This window comes from Mastigoproctus giganteus, chromosome 7 (genome assembly GCF_048544385.1).
Source record: "Mastigoproctus giganteus isolate SK-2022 chromosome 7, ASM4854438v1, whole genome shotgun sequence".
NCBI classification, from domain to species: Eukaryota; Metazoa; Arthropoda; class Arachnida; order Uropygi; family Thelyphonidae; genus Mastigoproctus; species Mastigoproctus giganteus.
In genome coordinates, this window is record NC_143581.1 from 67,764,754 (window position 1) to 67,779,448 (window position 14,695).

The 14,695-nt window shown below is 41.6% G+C and overlaps 1 protein-coding gene across 2 annotated transcripts in view; it reads right to left on the reverse strand.

Moving 5' to 3' along the window:
* The window catches only part of LOC150082979 (voltage-dependent T-type calcium channel subunit alpha-1G-like), a 149,937-nt gene that overhangs the window by 53,550 nt on the left and 81,692 nt on the right, over nt 1-14,695 (reverse strand). For both annotated transcript variants that reach the window (XM_090377712.1, XM_090377711.1), the window contains exons 18-21: nt 12,287-12,366; nt 11,925-12,117; nt 8,696-8,880; nt 7,653-7,779 (exon numbers count right to left, since the gene is read on the reverse strand). In XM_090377712.1, coding sequence (XP_090233838.1) covers nt 7,653-7,779; nt 8,696-8,880; nt 11,925-12,117; nt 12,287-12,366 — 585 coding nt within the window. The remainder of the gene's footprint in view (nt 1-7,652; nt 7,780-8,695; nt 8,881-11,924; nt 12,118-12,286; nt 12,367-14,695) is intronic.

The window sequence follows — 14,695 nt, forward strand, 5'->3', positions numbered from 1 at the left end:
ACTTCACTAAAAGGCAGGTTATAAGTCTCGGCTTTGCTTGAAGGGAAGTTAAGTTTTTGTTTCTCCACTTTCTTCTTTAAGACTAGAAACTCAGCAGAGTATGAAGTTTCAGCAGATATAGTGGAGAATACTTCTCCTAGAGCGTTGGCAATAGCAGTTGGGTCTGCTAATGTACAACCATTATATTGTAACATAGATGAAGGAACTGATGTGTATTTACCCTTCACCTTCCGAATTTTATTCCAGACGACTTTGGCACTGGTCATCTGGTTAATTGAGGATGTAAACTTGACCCAGCATTCTTTTTGGCTCTGTCGGCGTATAAATCGTGCCTTGGCACGGGCACGTTTAAAGGCTATAAGATTTGCGGTGGTGGGATAACGTCGAAATTTTCCCCATGCCCGATTTTGTAACTTTCTTGCTTCTTTACAATCTTGGTTCCACCATGGCTTTGGAAAGCGTGGAAATCGGGAGGATGTTTTTGGAATTGCAATTGCCGCTGCGTGGATAATACACTCTGTGATATACTTCACTGCTTCATCAATTGACTCCTGTTGAATTTGTACAGGGTCTAATTCAGTAAGCCGTGAAAATTTACTCCAGTCTGCTTGATCATACTTCCACCGTGGAGTTCTAAATGGATGACAAGGTTGTCCATCCATTATATTAGATATTACGGGGAAATGATCGCTTCCATAAGGATTCTGTTCCACTTCCCAGGAAAGCAAAGGTAGCAGAGAAGGCGAGCAGATGGAGAGATCGATAGCAGAGAACGTACGGGTAGGCATATGGAAATAGGTGTTTATTCCCATATTTAGTAATGAAAGGCTGTTATTGTCAAGAACACGTTCAACAATACGACCTCGTTCATTAGTTTCTGCACTACCCCACAGAGCACTATGTCCGTTAAAGTCTCCAAGAAGTAGAAGAGGAGAGGGCAATTGCGTAATAAGATCGTCAAGATCTGCCTGGGAAATGTGTGTCCCAGGAGGCAAATATATAGAACATATTGTAAGTAAAGACCCTATAGCTAAACGAATGGCTACTGCTTCCAAGTTAGTGTTCAACTGAACTTGTGAGAAAGGGGTATGGTTGCCCACTAGGATTGCGACTCCTCCATGAGCCAGACCATCCCCGTTTCTGTCTTTACGAACAGCAGTAAAATTTCGCAAGATAGGGTCATCATTTGCCCTTAGGTACGTTTCCTGCAAGCAAAAGCAAACAGGTTCGTGTTTGCGCATTAGCATTTTGACATCCTCCATATTTTGTCGGAATCCACGACAATTCCATTGCAGAAATTTAGCCATTATTACTTGGAATTAGTGGAACCGTTGACTGGCTTCCGAAGTGATGCGGGTTTTGATTGGCCCGCTTTCGGTTTTATTCTGCCTTTGGGAAATTGAGGGCGCCCTATATCCATTTCTTCCTCCGGATGAAGATCCAGAATAGATTCTTCCACACTTTCAGCTTGTTCATTTACCTCCATTTCCTCCTGTACCTCACTAATAACAGGCGGGGCTTTAGTTGGAGGTGATTTTCCTTTAGGTGCTACTTCCTTGGGTGGTATTGAAATGGGAGTAGCGACTGCTTTATCTTGCTGTACTTGTGTCAACAAGTATCTAGCTTGGGGTGCAAAAGAATCACGTGGCGATATTGAAATATCAGTTTGCGTCGAAATTGAAACCTTCCTCAAAACTGCTTGTGCATAAGATTTTCCACTGTTTACTGGTGTTACCTGTTTCTTTGCTTCCACATATGGGATGTTCTGTTCAGTCTTAATTTTTTGAATTTGTTTCTCGTCTTTCCATCTTTGGCATGCTCTTGAATATGCAGGGTGTTCACCGCCACAATTCAGGCATGCTGGTTTCGAGGCAGAACATTCCTTTGTATCATGTTCTTTTGCTCCACAGCGGGCACAAGCGGGTGATCCACGACATGACATCTGAGAGTGGCCATATTTTTGACATTTGAAACATCGCAACGGGTTTGGAATATACAGTCTTACAGGACAGTTCAGATAACCAGCCTTGATGGAAGTAGGCGGTTTAGGTGTGTTAAATGTAAGGATAAGAACCCTAGTTGGGACTAGTTTTCCCTCCTTACGCATAAATATCCTCTTAACGGCTGTTACTCCTTGATCACTAAGTTCGGTGCATATCTCCTCTTCGGATGTTTCAAGGAGATCCCACTCGGCAATTACGCCACGCGATGTATTCAATGTCCTGTGTGGTGATGTCTTAATTGGAATGCCCCCAAGAGATGTTGCTTGGAGAAGCATTTCTGAATGTCGCACTGAGGAAGTTTCTACTAAAAGGTCACCCGATCTAAGTCGTTTTACCGACTTCGGGGACCCTGCCAGCCCTTCTAGACCCTTCTGAATAAAGAAGGGCGACATTTTACCTATTTCCTTTTCACCGGTAGAATGTATGATAAGGAATCGAGGTACAGGAGGTGGTGCAGCTTCTGTTCGGTGTTTCTTTTTTGATGATACATTATCTTCATCAGTTTCAGGTAGGGACCTCGTAGAGGCCCCAGAGGGGTTTGAAAAATTTAAATTACTCATAAGAGTAAAGAGAAAGTGTCTGATGCCTAAGTACCTCACCCACCACCGAGCCCAACGAGGGGACGCCCACTCGTGAACTAGCAGGTACTGCGTACACGAATGGGACGCCGAGTTCGCTTAGAGCACCATACCCACGTTACCAATAAGCCTTTATCCCGTCCCAGGACCAAAGGGAGGGAGACTTATTGGAACGCAGTTGACCCTAGCAGTAAAATACCACCCGCCGATTGATCCCAGTTGAGCCGATCCGGGACCGCCCGTCTTGTCGAAGCAGGGGCCAAAGTGGTGTATTAAGGCTGGGCCCCTCAACCACCAGGATCCCCCTTTCCGCTTCCACGGGTCGCGGCGCACGGCTGCACACGCCGGATTCCAATGTTGTAACCCTGGAACCAAGGTATGGGCGTTGGATCCCAGTGATGCTAATCTGGAAAACCAGCAGCATCACTGGGAGGTCCCCTCACCACGTACAGGTGCCCACGTCGAGGGGCCGAAGGAGAGTGAACCAGCAACCACCAGTGAGGAAATTAAAACTAAAGTAATGGAATCAATGAAAGACGACTTCAAGACAACACGAATCAAGTCAATAAGGAAGATTAGAAGTACCGGAATAGCTATAGAAACTGAGACGAGAGAAGAAATACAAGGAATAATAGGGAATCCTAAAATCGCGACTTTAGGCTTAACTGCAGAGCTGCCAAAGAGAAGGGGACCAACTGCCATTATTTTTGACGTTGGAAAAAATATTACCCCACAACAACTAACAGAGGAAATCTATACAAGGAACCTTCGGGATCGGCTCCCCGACCAAAACCCGCAAAGGTCAGTAATTCCAAAATATGCGACCAAGCCTAAAGACAGAAACGCCAATAACTGGATTCTGGAGTTCTCCCCTGAGGCCTGGCAAACGATAAAAACCCAAACGAGAATATACATCGAGTGGAGCTGTCACCGCTTCAGGGAACATGTGATCGTTCCCAAATGCTTTAAATGTTGCAGGTTCGGCCACACTTCCCACACCTGTGTTCAAACAACAACAACATGCGGCCACTGCTCCGACAAAGGGCACAACTTTAATAGCTGCCCACACAAGTCCAAAGAACCCGTCTGTGCGAACTGCGAGGCAGCGAAAATGAATAGCAATCATTCCATAAGAGATCCCAAGTGCCCCTCGTATACAAAAGCCAAGAGTATGTACCAGAGTAAGACCGATTATGGGAACTAGGACAAAACACTTCAGTACCACGGAAATGAAAATCTTTCAGCACAACGCACAGCGGGCCAGAGCAGTGGCTGACCAGCTCAGAGTGAAGGCCGACGGGGAAAATGCCGATATAATTATTGTCCAAGAGCCATATTCCAACGCAAAAAAGGTAAAGGGGTACCCTTTGACTTACAAGACCATTCAGTGTGATGAAGACACTCCCTGGGCGGCAGTGCTCATCAGGAATCCTAATATAACAGCCACCAAAGTGACGCAGTTATGTACGACCTGGGCAGCTTGCGCCCAGGTAATCACACCCATAGGCTCCTTCTATGTGGTCTCCTTATATTGTAGACCGGGAGTAGAAATCACTTTTGCCATAAACTACCTTCAACACCTCTTGAATGTCCTTCCAAACCAGAAAATCATCGTCGGAGCAGATGTCAATTGCCGCTCGCCTGCCTGGCATAGTGCAACCGAAGATAGAAGAGGAACAAATAATGGCCAACTCTTGGAAAACTTCCTTGCGGGGTCACCCCTAGCCATACTCAACCAGCCGCACCAACTCCCCATCTTTTGCAATACACTGTGGGAGGCAACGATTGATATCTCACTTGCATCCACCAACACGGCCGCCCACGTCTTCGACTGGAGAGTAGAAAACTCCTGGACAACCTCCGATCACCGTGTCATCACGCTGAAAATCTCTAGGACACTAACCAGAACTCCGATTCCAAGACAACTGGACAACCGATATGCAATTAACAAGGCAGACTGGAATCTGTTTGCTGAGAAGCTCCTCACAGCAGTAAATGCTGGACAGCAGGACCTGGTGCTGGAAGAGGATCCGGATCTCCTTCAACGAAAGATTACGGAACTCATCACCAAAGTCAGCAAGATAGCAATTAAGAAGAAAATTCCATCCTCAGGGGCAGTGCCTTGGTGGAATCGGGATCGGCAGTCACTGCGGAAGGAGGTCATCACGCTCAGAAAAGAATTTCAAAGAGCCCGGCGCTCTTGGCCAGAAGCTGAAGTAGAAGTCATGAGACAGCGCTACAAGGCTGCCAGAAACCTGTATACGGACTCGATCAGAAGAAGCAAACGAAACTCCTGGGAGCAACTCGTCTCCAACATGGGAAACACAGACCCCTGGGGGGTGGTATATAAAGTTACCACCAACAAACTCCCCAGGGGGGAAATTCTTACTACTATCACAACACCGCAGGAACTGCTTACAACATCGTGGGAGCAGTCGATTGAAAACATCCTCAAGTCCATCTTCAAGGAGCAGGTTTACCCGCAGTCACAAGCACAACGCAGGCTTTGTAAAGAAAACGATGACTACGCTACTGACAACCAGGAACAGCCGTTCACTCAGGAAGAGCTTCAGAGCGCTGCTGCGCAGATAAAAACTAGGAAATGCCCGGGCAAGGATATGCTTGAACCGGAAATCATTAAGCGTGTTGTGGATTTAACACCAGGACTCCTACTTCGACTCTATAACTGTTGTCTGAAACAGGGGTACTTCCCCAAGGACTGGAAAATTGCCAATACTAAATTAATCCTAAAAAATCCTAACAGAAACCCAACTCTTCCGACCTCCTATCGGCCCATTGCTTTGCTGTCGGTCTTAAGCAAGCTCTATGAAAGACTTTTGTACAAGCGGATTGAACAGTACTACTCCACAGCAAACCACGAGGCAGCAAACCAATATGGCTTCAGGCCGGGACTGTCAACAATCGAAGCCATCAGGAACCTTATAAAACTGCCAATGCATGCCAAAGTAAATACTTTCTGGTGATCGCTGTGGATTTTGCTAGGGCGTTCGACTCTCTCTGGTGGCCAAGCGTCCTTGGCAGACTCCGCAAAGCGCATGCGCCCATAAACCTTTACAATACTATCAAAGCATACCTGTCCCAAAGAAGAATTGAAGTCATAGCGCCCTTCCAAAGAATAACAAGAAATATCCATAGAGGATACCCGCAGGAGTCCGTTCTTGGCCCCCTGCTTTGGAATATAGTCTTCGACGACTTCCTTGACACCAACTTGGGGGAAGTAAAGTGTCAAGCCTTCGCAGATGACTTTGCACTGATGGTGGCGGCAGACTCCAGTGCCCAACTGGAGATACAGGCAAACCATGCCCTAGAGATCCTACAACAATGGGCAGAAGAAAACTTCCTACAAATTGAACCGACAAAAACAACGTCGATCCTTCTCAAAGGATCATTAAATATCAGAAGACCTCCGCAAATTAAAATAAAAGGAAAAACAATAAAGCTTACCACCCAAATGAAATATCTAGGTGTCATCCTTGACAACAATCTCTCCTTCCAATCTCATCTCAAGCAATTAAGAATAAAAATTAGAAACTACTCTGCACTGGTTGCCCGTGTTACAACTCTGCTGCACAGCAACTCTGCTGCAGCACGTCGCCTGGCGTTCTGAACTGGGCACCTTTTCTCAGTTCACTTTCAAAACCCCATCCTTAGGCAGGGAAGGGGAAGAGATGGGCCTCTGTCTCATCCCCCCTGCCCCCCCTTTCTCCCTGGTGGGGCTTGCTCCACTGACACTGCTGGGATCGCCTTCTCTTTCGTTCCCATACTTCTACCAGTTCCCCCCAATCTTCAGTCTTCCCCCACTCTACCTTTACCGACCGTGAATGTCCCACTGCAAGCTGCTAACTTCAATGTAAAAAATTAACCTAACCTTCATTTAAAACCTATCTCGGCCTTACCTAAACCTCTAGTGTCTATCCCTTTTTTTTTTTTTTTTTACATAGGTCCTAGCCACTGAAATCTCAGGAAATTAGGTGGCAGGGCCTGCCAGAGTAAATAATTGTAATATTGGTGTACCTGGTCTGCCTCCACGTGGCCAAGTGTGGGCAACGTTGGGCCTCAGTAGGGGTCCAGCGGCTAAATGACCAGATGAACAACGGTACACGACAGTACACATGTACAAAATCCATACACCTTTAAATCTCTGGCCTCAACAGTGTTCTGTTTCACATGACAATGTATACAACGCGGAGATGGGGGAAAACCCCTGGTGCCGTTTGACACGAATACACTTTACACTTACCCCCACTAAGGGTATAATTTATTTTGAGGTTTCTCTTCCCCAAGCTTAAGTCCTTGCATTTTGCTGCGTTAAAACATAGCTGCCACTTTTCTGACCACTCTTCAAGTCATCCTGAAGGAAGCCTGCTTGGCACCGATCATTCACGATTCTTTCAATCTTTACATAATTTGGAAATAATGGTAAATCTCATACAAAACTGTGTGTTGGACCTATATATTACGTCAAAATGCATCATAAAAGACTATTTATATCAGCACGTACTCATTAATGTCCTCAGTATAGCTTCGTATCTTGAAGTGCTTTATTATTCCAATTAATGAGCGATATCCACTTCCGGCTAGTTAGACCCTTTCATTATATATTTAACTAGACGCCAACGAAGGCAGACCCACCGAAAGTAGACTCTGATAATTAGGAAAGGAGGCTGAGCAGATCCATTCTCTGTGAGATTTAGCCACTGGCTCAACCTTACACTCAATCTCGTTACTGTCTTGTCGCATTACGAGCTAATTCCAGATGTGTGAGATTGCAGAGCTGAGTGCTTAGTCTTTGCCAGACAGTGAGAATGGATAATACCATGAATTAAGCCACTCTGATTTCGTCATCTAATGGTCTATGTTGGATAAATGCAAATAAATTAAAGGAGCAGAGATATTTTTATTCTGCGATCACAATGCCCACCTGACAAAACGTTATTTCATAAATGCTTTTTGTATTTACTATCACAAAGTAAAGATCCAATCTCTTTAAAACTGCATCCAATAATATTTTACTTTTAATTTTCGGCTTAAAATCGAGAACATATTTTACCTGAACTCCAAGGATTCCGAAAATGATGAAGAAAGTGCAACATATCAGAACAATATTTCCGATGGGTCTTAGAGAAGATAACAAAGTTTGGACCACTAGTTTAAGACCAGGGGCACGGTTGATTACCCTAAATGGAGGAAGAAGAGGACATTTTTAAATTGTAAAAAATGGCTATGGAGTTTTGAATTGTAAAAACAATAACATATTAAACGAGACAGAAGCGTGCTTAACATGAATAAACATTCTACTACTATGTGTCTTCTCAATATTTTATTTTTTTTTGTCAATTACAATTACAATTTTTTTCAGCGTAATTAAGAAAATCCTATATAATTTTTCATCGAATATTTTATAAATTAATTATCTTTTATCATTATATTTATAAATATGTACTTTAAAGTGTATAAATTCATTGAAAACAATACTCTAATAAAATATTTCTCTTTAAACTGTTATTTTAATCTATGATGCCATAAAAACAATTTCGTTCAATGTTATGAAGCAATAGGAGGCTGTTTGAAAAGTAATGAACCAGTTTCATTGTGTTACGAGTGTAGAACGTAAAGTTCATGGAATTTCTTATTAAACACCACCAGAACCATGATGTATGGGCAATCATCTGTCATGATTGCCCATACACCACTAATGATGGTAGATGATTGCCCATGCGCATACAGCAACGTTGTTTTCGTCCTTATCAAAAACTGTACCAAAACAAACAAACTGTTTCTTGGTCGTGTCTGTTGGACCATGAACCGCTTGCGGTTGTTGAATTTCTGTGGGCCATACCCTTTGGCAATACGAAATTCTTTTCCACCTTTCAAATATGGAAGCCATTTTGGATTGGTCAACAAAGCGATGTTTCCTTATGGAGAAGGGTTCTCCCCGCCCCTAAACATCAGTCACCTTACTTTACAAACAGCCTTCGTATATCTCCAAAGTGTCTCAGTTCAATTTCATATTTAAATACGACTAAAATTTAAAAGGTGATAAACCAGCTTCATTGCTGTTCATATATCCAGGAAAATTATTTCTATAATTACCGAAGGGGCCGGAGGGAACGTAACAGTCGGAAGACTCGTAGAATACCAAAGATACGAGGACTGCCATCGGCTATGAAGGAGAGGAGGAAGTCCACCAAAGAAACTAGTACAAGAGAACCATCCATGATGTTCCAACCACTTTTGAAATAGGCATGGCTGCCATACCACAGTCCTTTCGCTATAACCTAAAATCGTGATAATAATACACGATTACAAACAATGCATCTTAATATTAGTAAGAAATGTGTTCGATTGGTGAAGCTACTAAATAATTTCGGTTTATTCTCGCTTATTTGCATTTCAATTTAAAATAATTACCAAAAAAAACCTACAGTTTTAAGAGGTGCTTCGTGAGGACAAAAGAAAAAATGTACTCGGGAGCAGAATAATAAATAGGCCAACTCATTATCCAGTAGCAAATAAAGTAGTCGATGCAATAGGACCTCGTTTGCGGTAAGTAACCCCGCACATCCTAGTCAAACTGATCTCGTTACCAAGGCGACCGTTATCTGTACGCATCGACATTTTGTGTCCTGATTAGGTTAAGGAGATCTTAACGTACCTAAAAACGGGATAATCAGCGAGACAGAGAAAGAAGGGCGAGAGGAATCCAGCTGCTTCTGATACGCCCATGCAAGCGCCACGGAAGGGAGGCTGCTGGATGAAAAATTGTCGGCTCTCCACACATACGTGCAAGTCTTGCCGAGTATTTAATGAGAATCTTATAGCAGCTGTTGGTGACTCGCGTAATACTTTTATTAAAATGATTACCGGCCACACGGAAACAAGCAACAGATTTCTTTTTGCGGCCATCCAAATACTTTATCGATGCTTTTAATAAGAAGTATCTCGTGGCGTGTAGTAATTGTCTTCTGTGAGTTATAATACCTTCCGGGCATTATACCAACGCCAATTTTTGGTTCGAGGAAATTCATAAATCTGATATATGAGCGATTAATTCGTGTTTAATTGCAATTTTCAAAAGCAAACATCCCATAATTGAATTTTGGGAGGCTGATCAAACTAAAATTCGACGTCTTTCTTAAGGTAGGCTCTTTGTGATACATCTAATATACTTTCTAAAGTCATCTGCAGTGTAGAAGGAAAAATTAGAGAAAGATTATTATTACTTATTCTTAGTGGGCACCATCCAGATAGCCGTTTCGAGGATATTTGACCCTCATCGGTTCGAAACAGCCAGAATTCGACGTGGCTTGGACTCAACGAGGCGTACAGGAGCACCATAGGGATGATGGTCCAGGTTGACTCAATTGCTTCCCACAATTGTTGCAATTTTCGGTTGGGACGAAGGCCTGATTCTGAATGGCATTAAGTGGAGCGAATGGGATAAGGGTACTCACACTAACGATACAGTACTAGGGAACCCTCGCTAATGCCACTTGTACATCCAAATATGCATCTTTCAGATCCCACTCTATGCTTCTGTTATTTGGTGCTCAGCTTCGCAAGCACAGATCAGCAGATACTATGAATTACAATTTGGATCCTAAGTTGGGTCAGCCGTCTGACTGGACGACCATTCACAATGTCATGAAAATACTGATTAAGATAGACATCCAATCGATTTCAAGTATCATCAGGAACTCAAAATTCGCGGCGGAGAACGCAGTTGTATGGGATTATTAGTCAGGAGTACCCTCACCAATTTATATGTCTCAATAACAGATTCTCATCCAACACAATTGATCTTTATAATGCTCTCGCCGTAAACCACTACAAATTTTGCATTGATAGCAGCTAAAGTCACGCAGTCGACAATATCTGTTAGTTCACTGACATTGCACGGCAACTAATTGTGTCAAAAACACCATTAAGAAGCTTTCCTTCTGCCAAAGAAATAGTGATTTTATCTTATAACCATCTTGTAAAACTTTAAGTAATCCTAACGTGAATTTTTCTCTGTTAATAAGTATAGGTGCTATCCTGGTAACAGTCATAAAGGCAAATTAATCTAGAACAATATATACGTTTCCATGTGGTCTGTAACCATTTAACTGAATATATATTGTCCTACCATTAATATCTGGACACCCCTCCATGGATGAGAAAACAGGTCACAGGACTTGCTATAAATATGCACTGGGCTTCGAACAGACAATTGCAAAAGTGGGTATGCAAGATGACACGTTCAACAGAATTACCCCAACAGTTCAACAGAATTCATCACCTCAACAAATGCTAGAAGTCGAGTAACATGGTGTAAGGAGTGCAAATCCTGGACTGCAGAGCAATGGAAAACAGTCCTATGGACAGACGAGACGAGGTTCGCACTCCACTAGTCTGATGGCCTTTCCACACCCATGTCCTCAAACCACTCAAACAGAGTAATTTGAGGCCATGGTTAACAATCCAACTTTTCCACACCAATGTCCTCAAACCACTCTGTTTGAGGACAATGGTGTGGAAAAGTTGGATTGGCCAGCCCTGAAACTGATCTGAACCCTATCGAGCATCTCTGAGATTTATTGTGTCGTCGGGTATGTGCACGTCCAGATCGCCCAAAGAACAAGGCCGAACTGGTAGCTGCGTTAAAGACCGAGTGGAGGAACATATCACCTGACATTTATAAAAAGCTGGTTGTGAGTATGTCTATAATTCTGGTACAAGAAGCTCAGCGGCACACACAAGCGCAAAAGCGAAGCAGTTTACTTCGATGATAAAAATCTGCGACTCTTTTCTGCACAATATACCAATTTCTTTCGTTAGATGTCACTAGTTTATCTATATATTTCGAAGTTTCTAGTTATTCTTCTTGCCTTTTCTATTTTGACAAGTTCTGTCCTTGGTCTCCTTCCATATATACTGTCTTTCCAGTGGCAACTGTAAACTACATGCATACAAACCACATAAATCATCCTTCGCTTCTTCTACTTCTCTTTATTTTAGTTTATATTAATTTTAATAAAAAAATTAACTAAATTTGGATTTCTAATTATGATATTTATTAATATTATTTTACATCAGAAACAGAGGCACAATATTGCCGTTATTACTTGTACCGGCGGTTGACACCTGACGATGACCCGGGATTGTGAGTTCTACTGCCGTGACCCTTCTTGATTAAGTTTATATGTATGATATTAAATCCACTTTTTTTTCTTTCTCTCTTTTCTCAGTCTCTCTCTCTCTCTATATATATATATAAAGAAAAAATATATATCTAGATAGATAAAGAGAGATTACATTTTTATACAAAGCGAAAACTTACCTTAATAAGCATTTCAAAAGCAAATACTACGGTGAATACGTAATTAGCGGCTGTGAGGATTATTCTTTCGATACTGTGGGGTGGAATGTTGGGTCTTTCCATTGCTAAAGTGATGCAGTTTAGGGAAATAAAGAACAAAATTGTGTAGTCAAATCTCTTCTCGTCGGCTAATCTATGACAAAGTATTCGAATCCTAAAAAAAAATAGAGAAACAACCGTTAAAATCTCACCACTATTAAGTTAGTATTATTTATACACGCCAATGATCAATACAAAATCAATATTCACCCAGATAACAGTTATTGTACGGGGGGGTGTAAAATCGATATACAAATCTATATTAACATCAAAACAATACTTACTTATTAGATTTCGGGAAGATAAAAAGCGAGAAATCTTCTCTGTCTCTCATCCAACTGTTTGGCTCAAAAAACCAACACATCTGTAAAAGTGTAGAGAATTAAAATGGCATCTTCATTTCGGAGTTCAATCTAAAATATTACTTTATATTCAAATAAATGAAACCCGAGCGTTGGACATGAACTTCGAACAATGTAAACAGGCGGCAAGGAAGATCCATGGTGTCCTATTAAGGTCACCATGGATAATATCTACATGCAGAGGAAGCCAATAGGTGGCTTATTTATTTATTTATTTTTTTGGCTGGTGCTGCAAAAGCCCAGGCCTTCTTGTACCTGGACTTTTCATTGGAGAAATTTCACTGACACCGTTTTCTAGTGTTGTCTGGTTGTAAGACAATCGTGGTCACTACATCCAACACCATTAGCTTCAACAGCATTGTCTCTACCTTCAGAATTATTTAGTTCCAGAGGTATCAAAAAGCAGCATGGACCCAAGGACAAACAGCCTCATCGAGCTCGTCTTCCTCCAGCAATTCCTCTTGTCTGTAACTCCTGGCTCCTGCTCAATGTTCAGGCAAGGTACAGTTAAGTTCCCCAATGTCTATTTAGTCCATAACCCATACATTCATTGAAGCCGACCGGGCTAGCCGAGTGGGTAAAGTACCTGCCCGGCAACCCAAAGGTCGCGAGTTCGATTCCCGCCTCGGGCTTGGATCGAAGTACTGCAAAAACCTTGGGAGGTGCAATATAGCCACAGAAGCCGGTGCGCCAACAACTACCAAATCAAAAAAAAAAAACAAAAAACATTCATTGATTCACTCTAACAGCTGTGTTTCAACCAGCGCTAAAATTCATGTACACTAATTGGTCTACGATGCTACATGTAACGCCCATTTATTATACAGATTACACAGAGACCAGGAACGTTGTACTCTAGAATCCTTGACCTACTGTACTTGGCTTCCGTTTGTGTGGGTAGTGGAAAGCACGCGCTATTCACACTCACACAAACATAAGACAAGTCCCCAGAAGCTAAGTGTGTGAAGAAGCCAATTAGGTGCGATTGAGTGAAGTGGTAAAGCCAGTTTGTTGCACGTGTGTATGTAAGAAGCGAATAATTCTGGATATGCAGTTTGTCACCCCATCTATCATTTCCTTAGTTGTATAACCACGTTCTCTCTCGTCACTGGTCTTTTGAGACTCAAACATCTCCATAACTACTGTAAACAGCAAACACAGCTTTCAACAAGTTTGTTAGTTGTGATATCCATTGTATTCAATAAGATGCAAGTTTCTGAAAGGTGTCAGAGAGAAGATTCTGTTAAAATATAAAAAAATAATTAAAAGCTATAAATATGACAGTTATATTTCACGTTCATTAAGACAAAAAATGTTAATTTATATGACTCTAAAATAATCCAATATTAGAACGAAAGAAAATTTCTTTCTTTCTTCACTTTCCACGCTAACCTATCAATTGCCTTGTTGAAATACAGAAGAGCCAATAGTTTATCATTATTAGGCTAAGCATAAAAATGGCTTTGAAATATCCAGGTATTATTTCATTGGTTAATGAATATGTCCCGAAAAAAAGTTATCCAAACAGGCTTAAAACAAATGACTTGTCATCTGTGTCCTAAAAAAACGAATTGGACAATTACATTTTCCTTAACATTCTTTTAATTATTTCTAAAGCATTACGTGAAATAATTTCTCTTCAAATTAACATTGCTTAATTACCGAAATTAAAGAAGCCAAAGGAAAAAAAAGCATACTCCAGATAGGGCCCAGAGTTCTTACTTTCCTCATCCGCTACCATCTTCAATTTCACGGTTGTGTGATTTCACCTTCAAACATAATTAGTTGGACGTAGTGGAATCTAACTTTCCTGTGAAACCACATGTAATAATTTGAGCTCTGATTTATTACTGAGCTCAAAAATTTTGATGACTTTTTATTTTAAGCGATGAAATTTTTGCATCTGAAATTCCAAGAACAGCTAGTGCTTGTGTGTATGGCTTATCTAATTAGCTAGATGGTGTTTATAAGTCTGGGCAGTTATACGTAAGAACCGACTCTTCCTCATTATGCTGCCATGCATAAGAAAAGAATTGTAAAATGGCCTCGAGTATTTTAATTTTTAACAAATCCACTTCGCGAAAGAGGGCGAAACTGTATTTAATAATGAGGCTGAACAAAAAAATTAATATACACAACTTGAAGAGCAGTGATTCAGTTCATCCCATAATTTAAAGTGCATGCACCACTGAAGAAACACGATCCCCAACAGAAAGATAAATGCATTGTTAATGTATTTGTGCTTCTACGTCTTACCGTGATATCTTCTTCAGGAATGAAGATTGTAATGGAGGAAAAATGCAACGACTAATTCTTAGTCGTTGGGAAAGA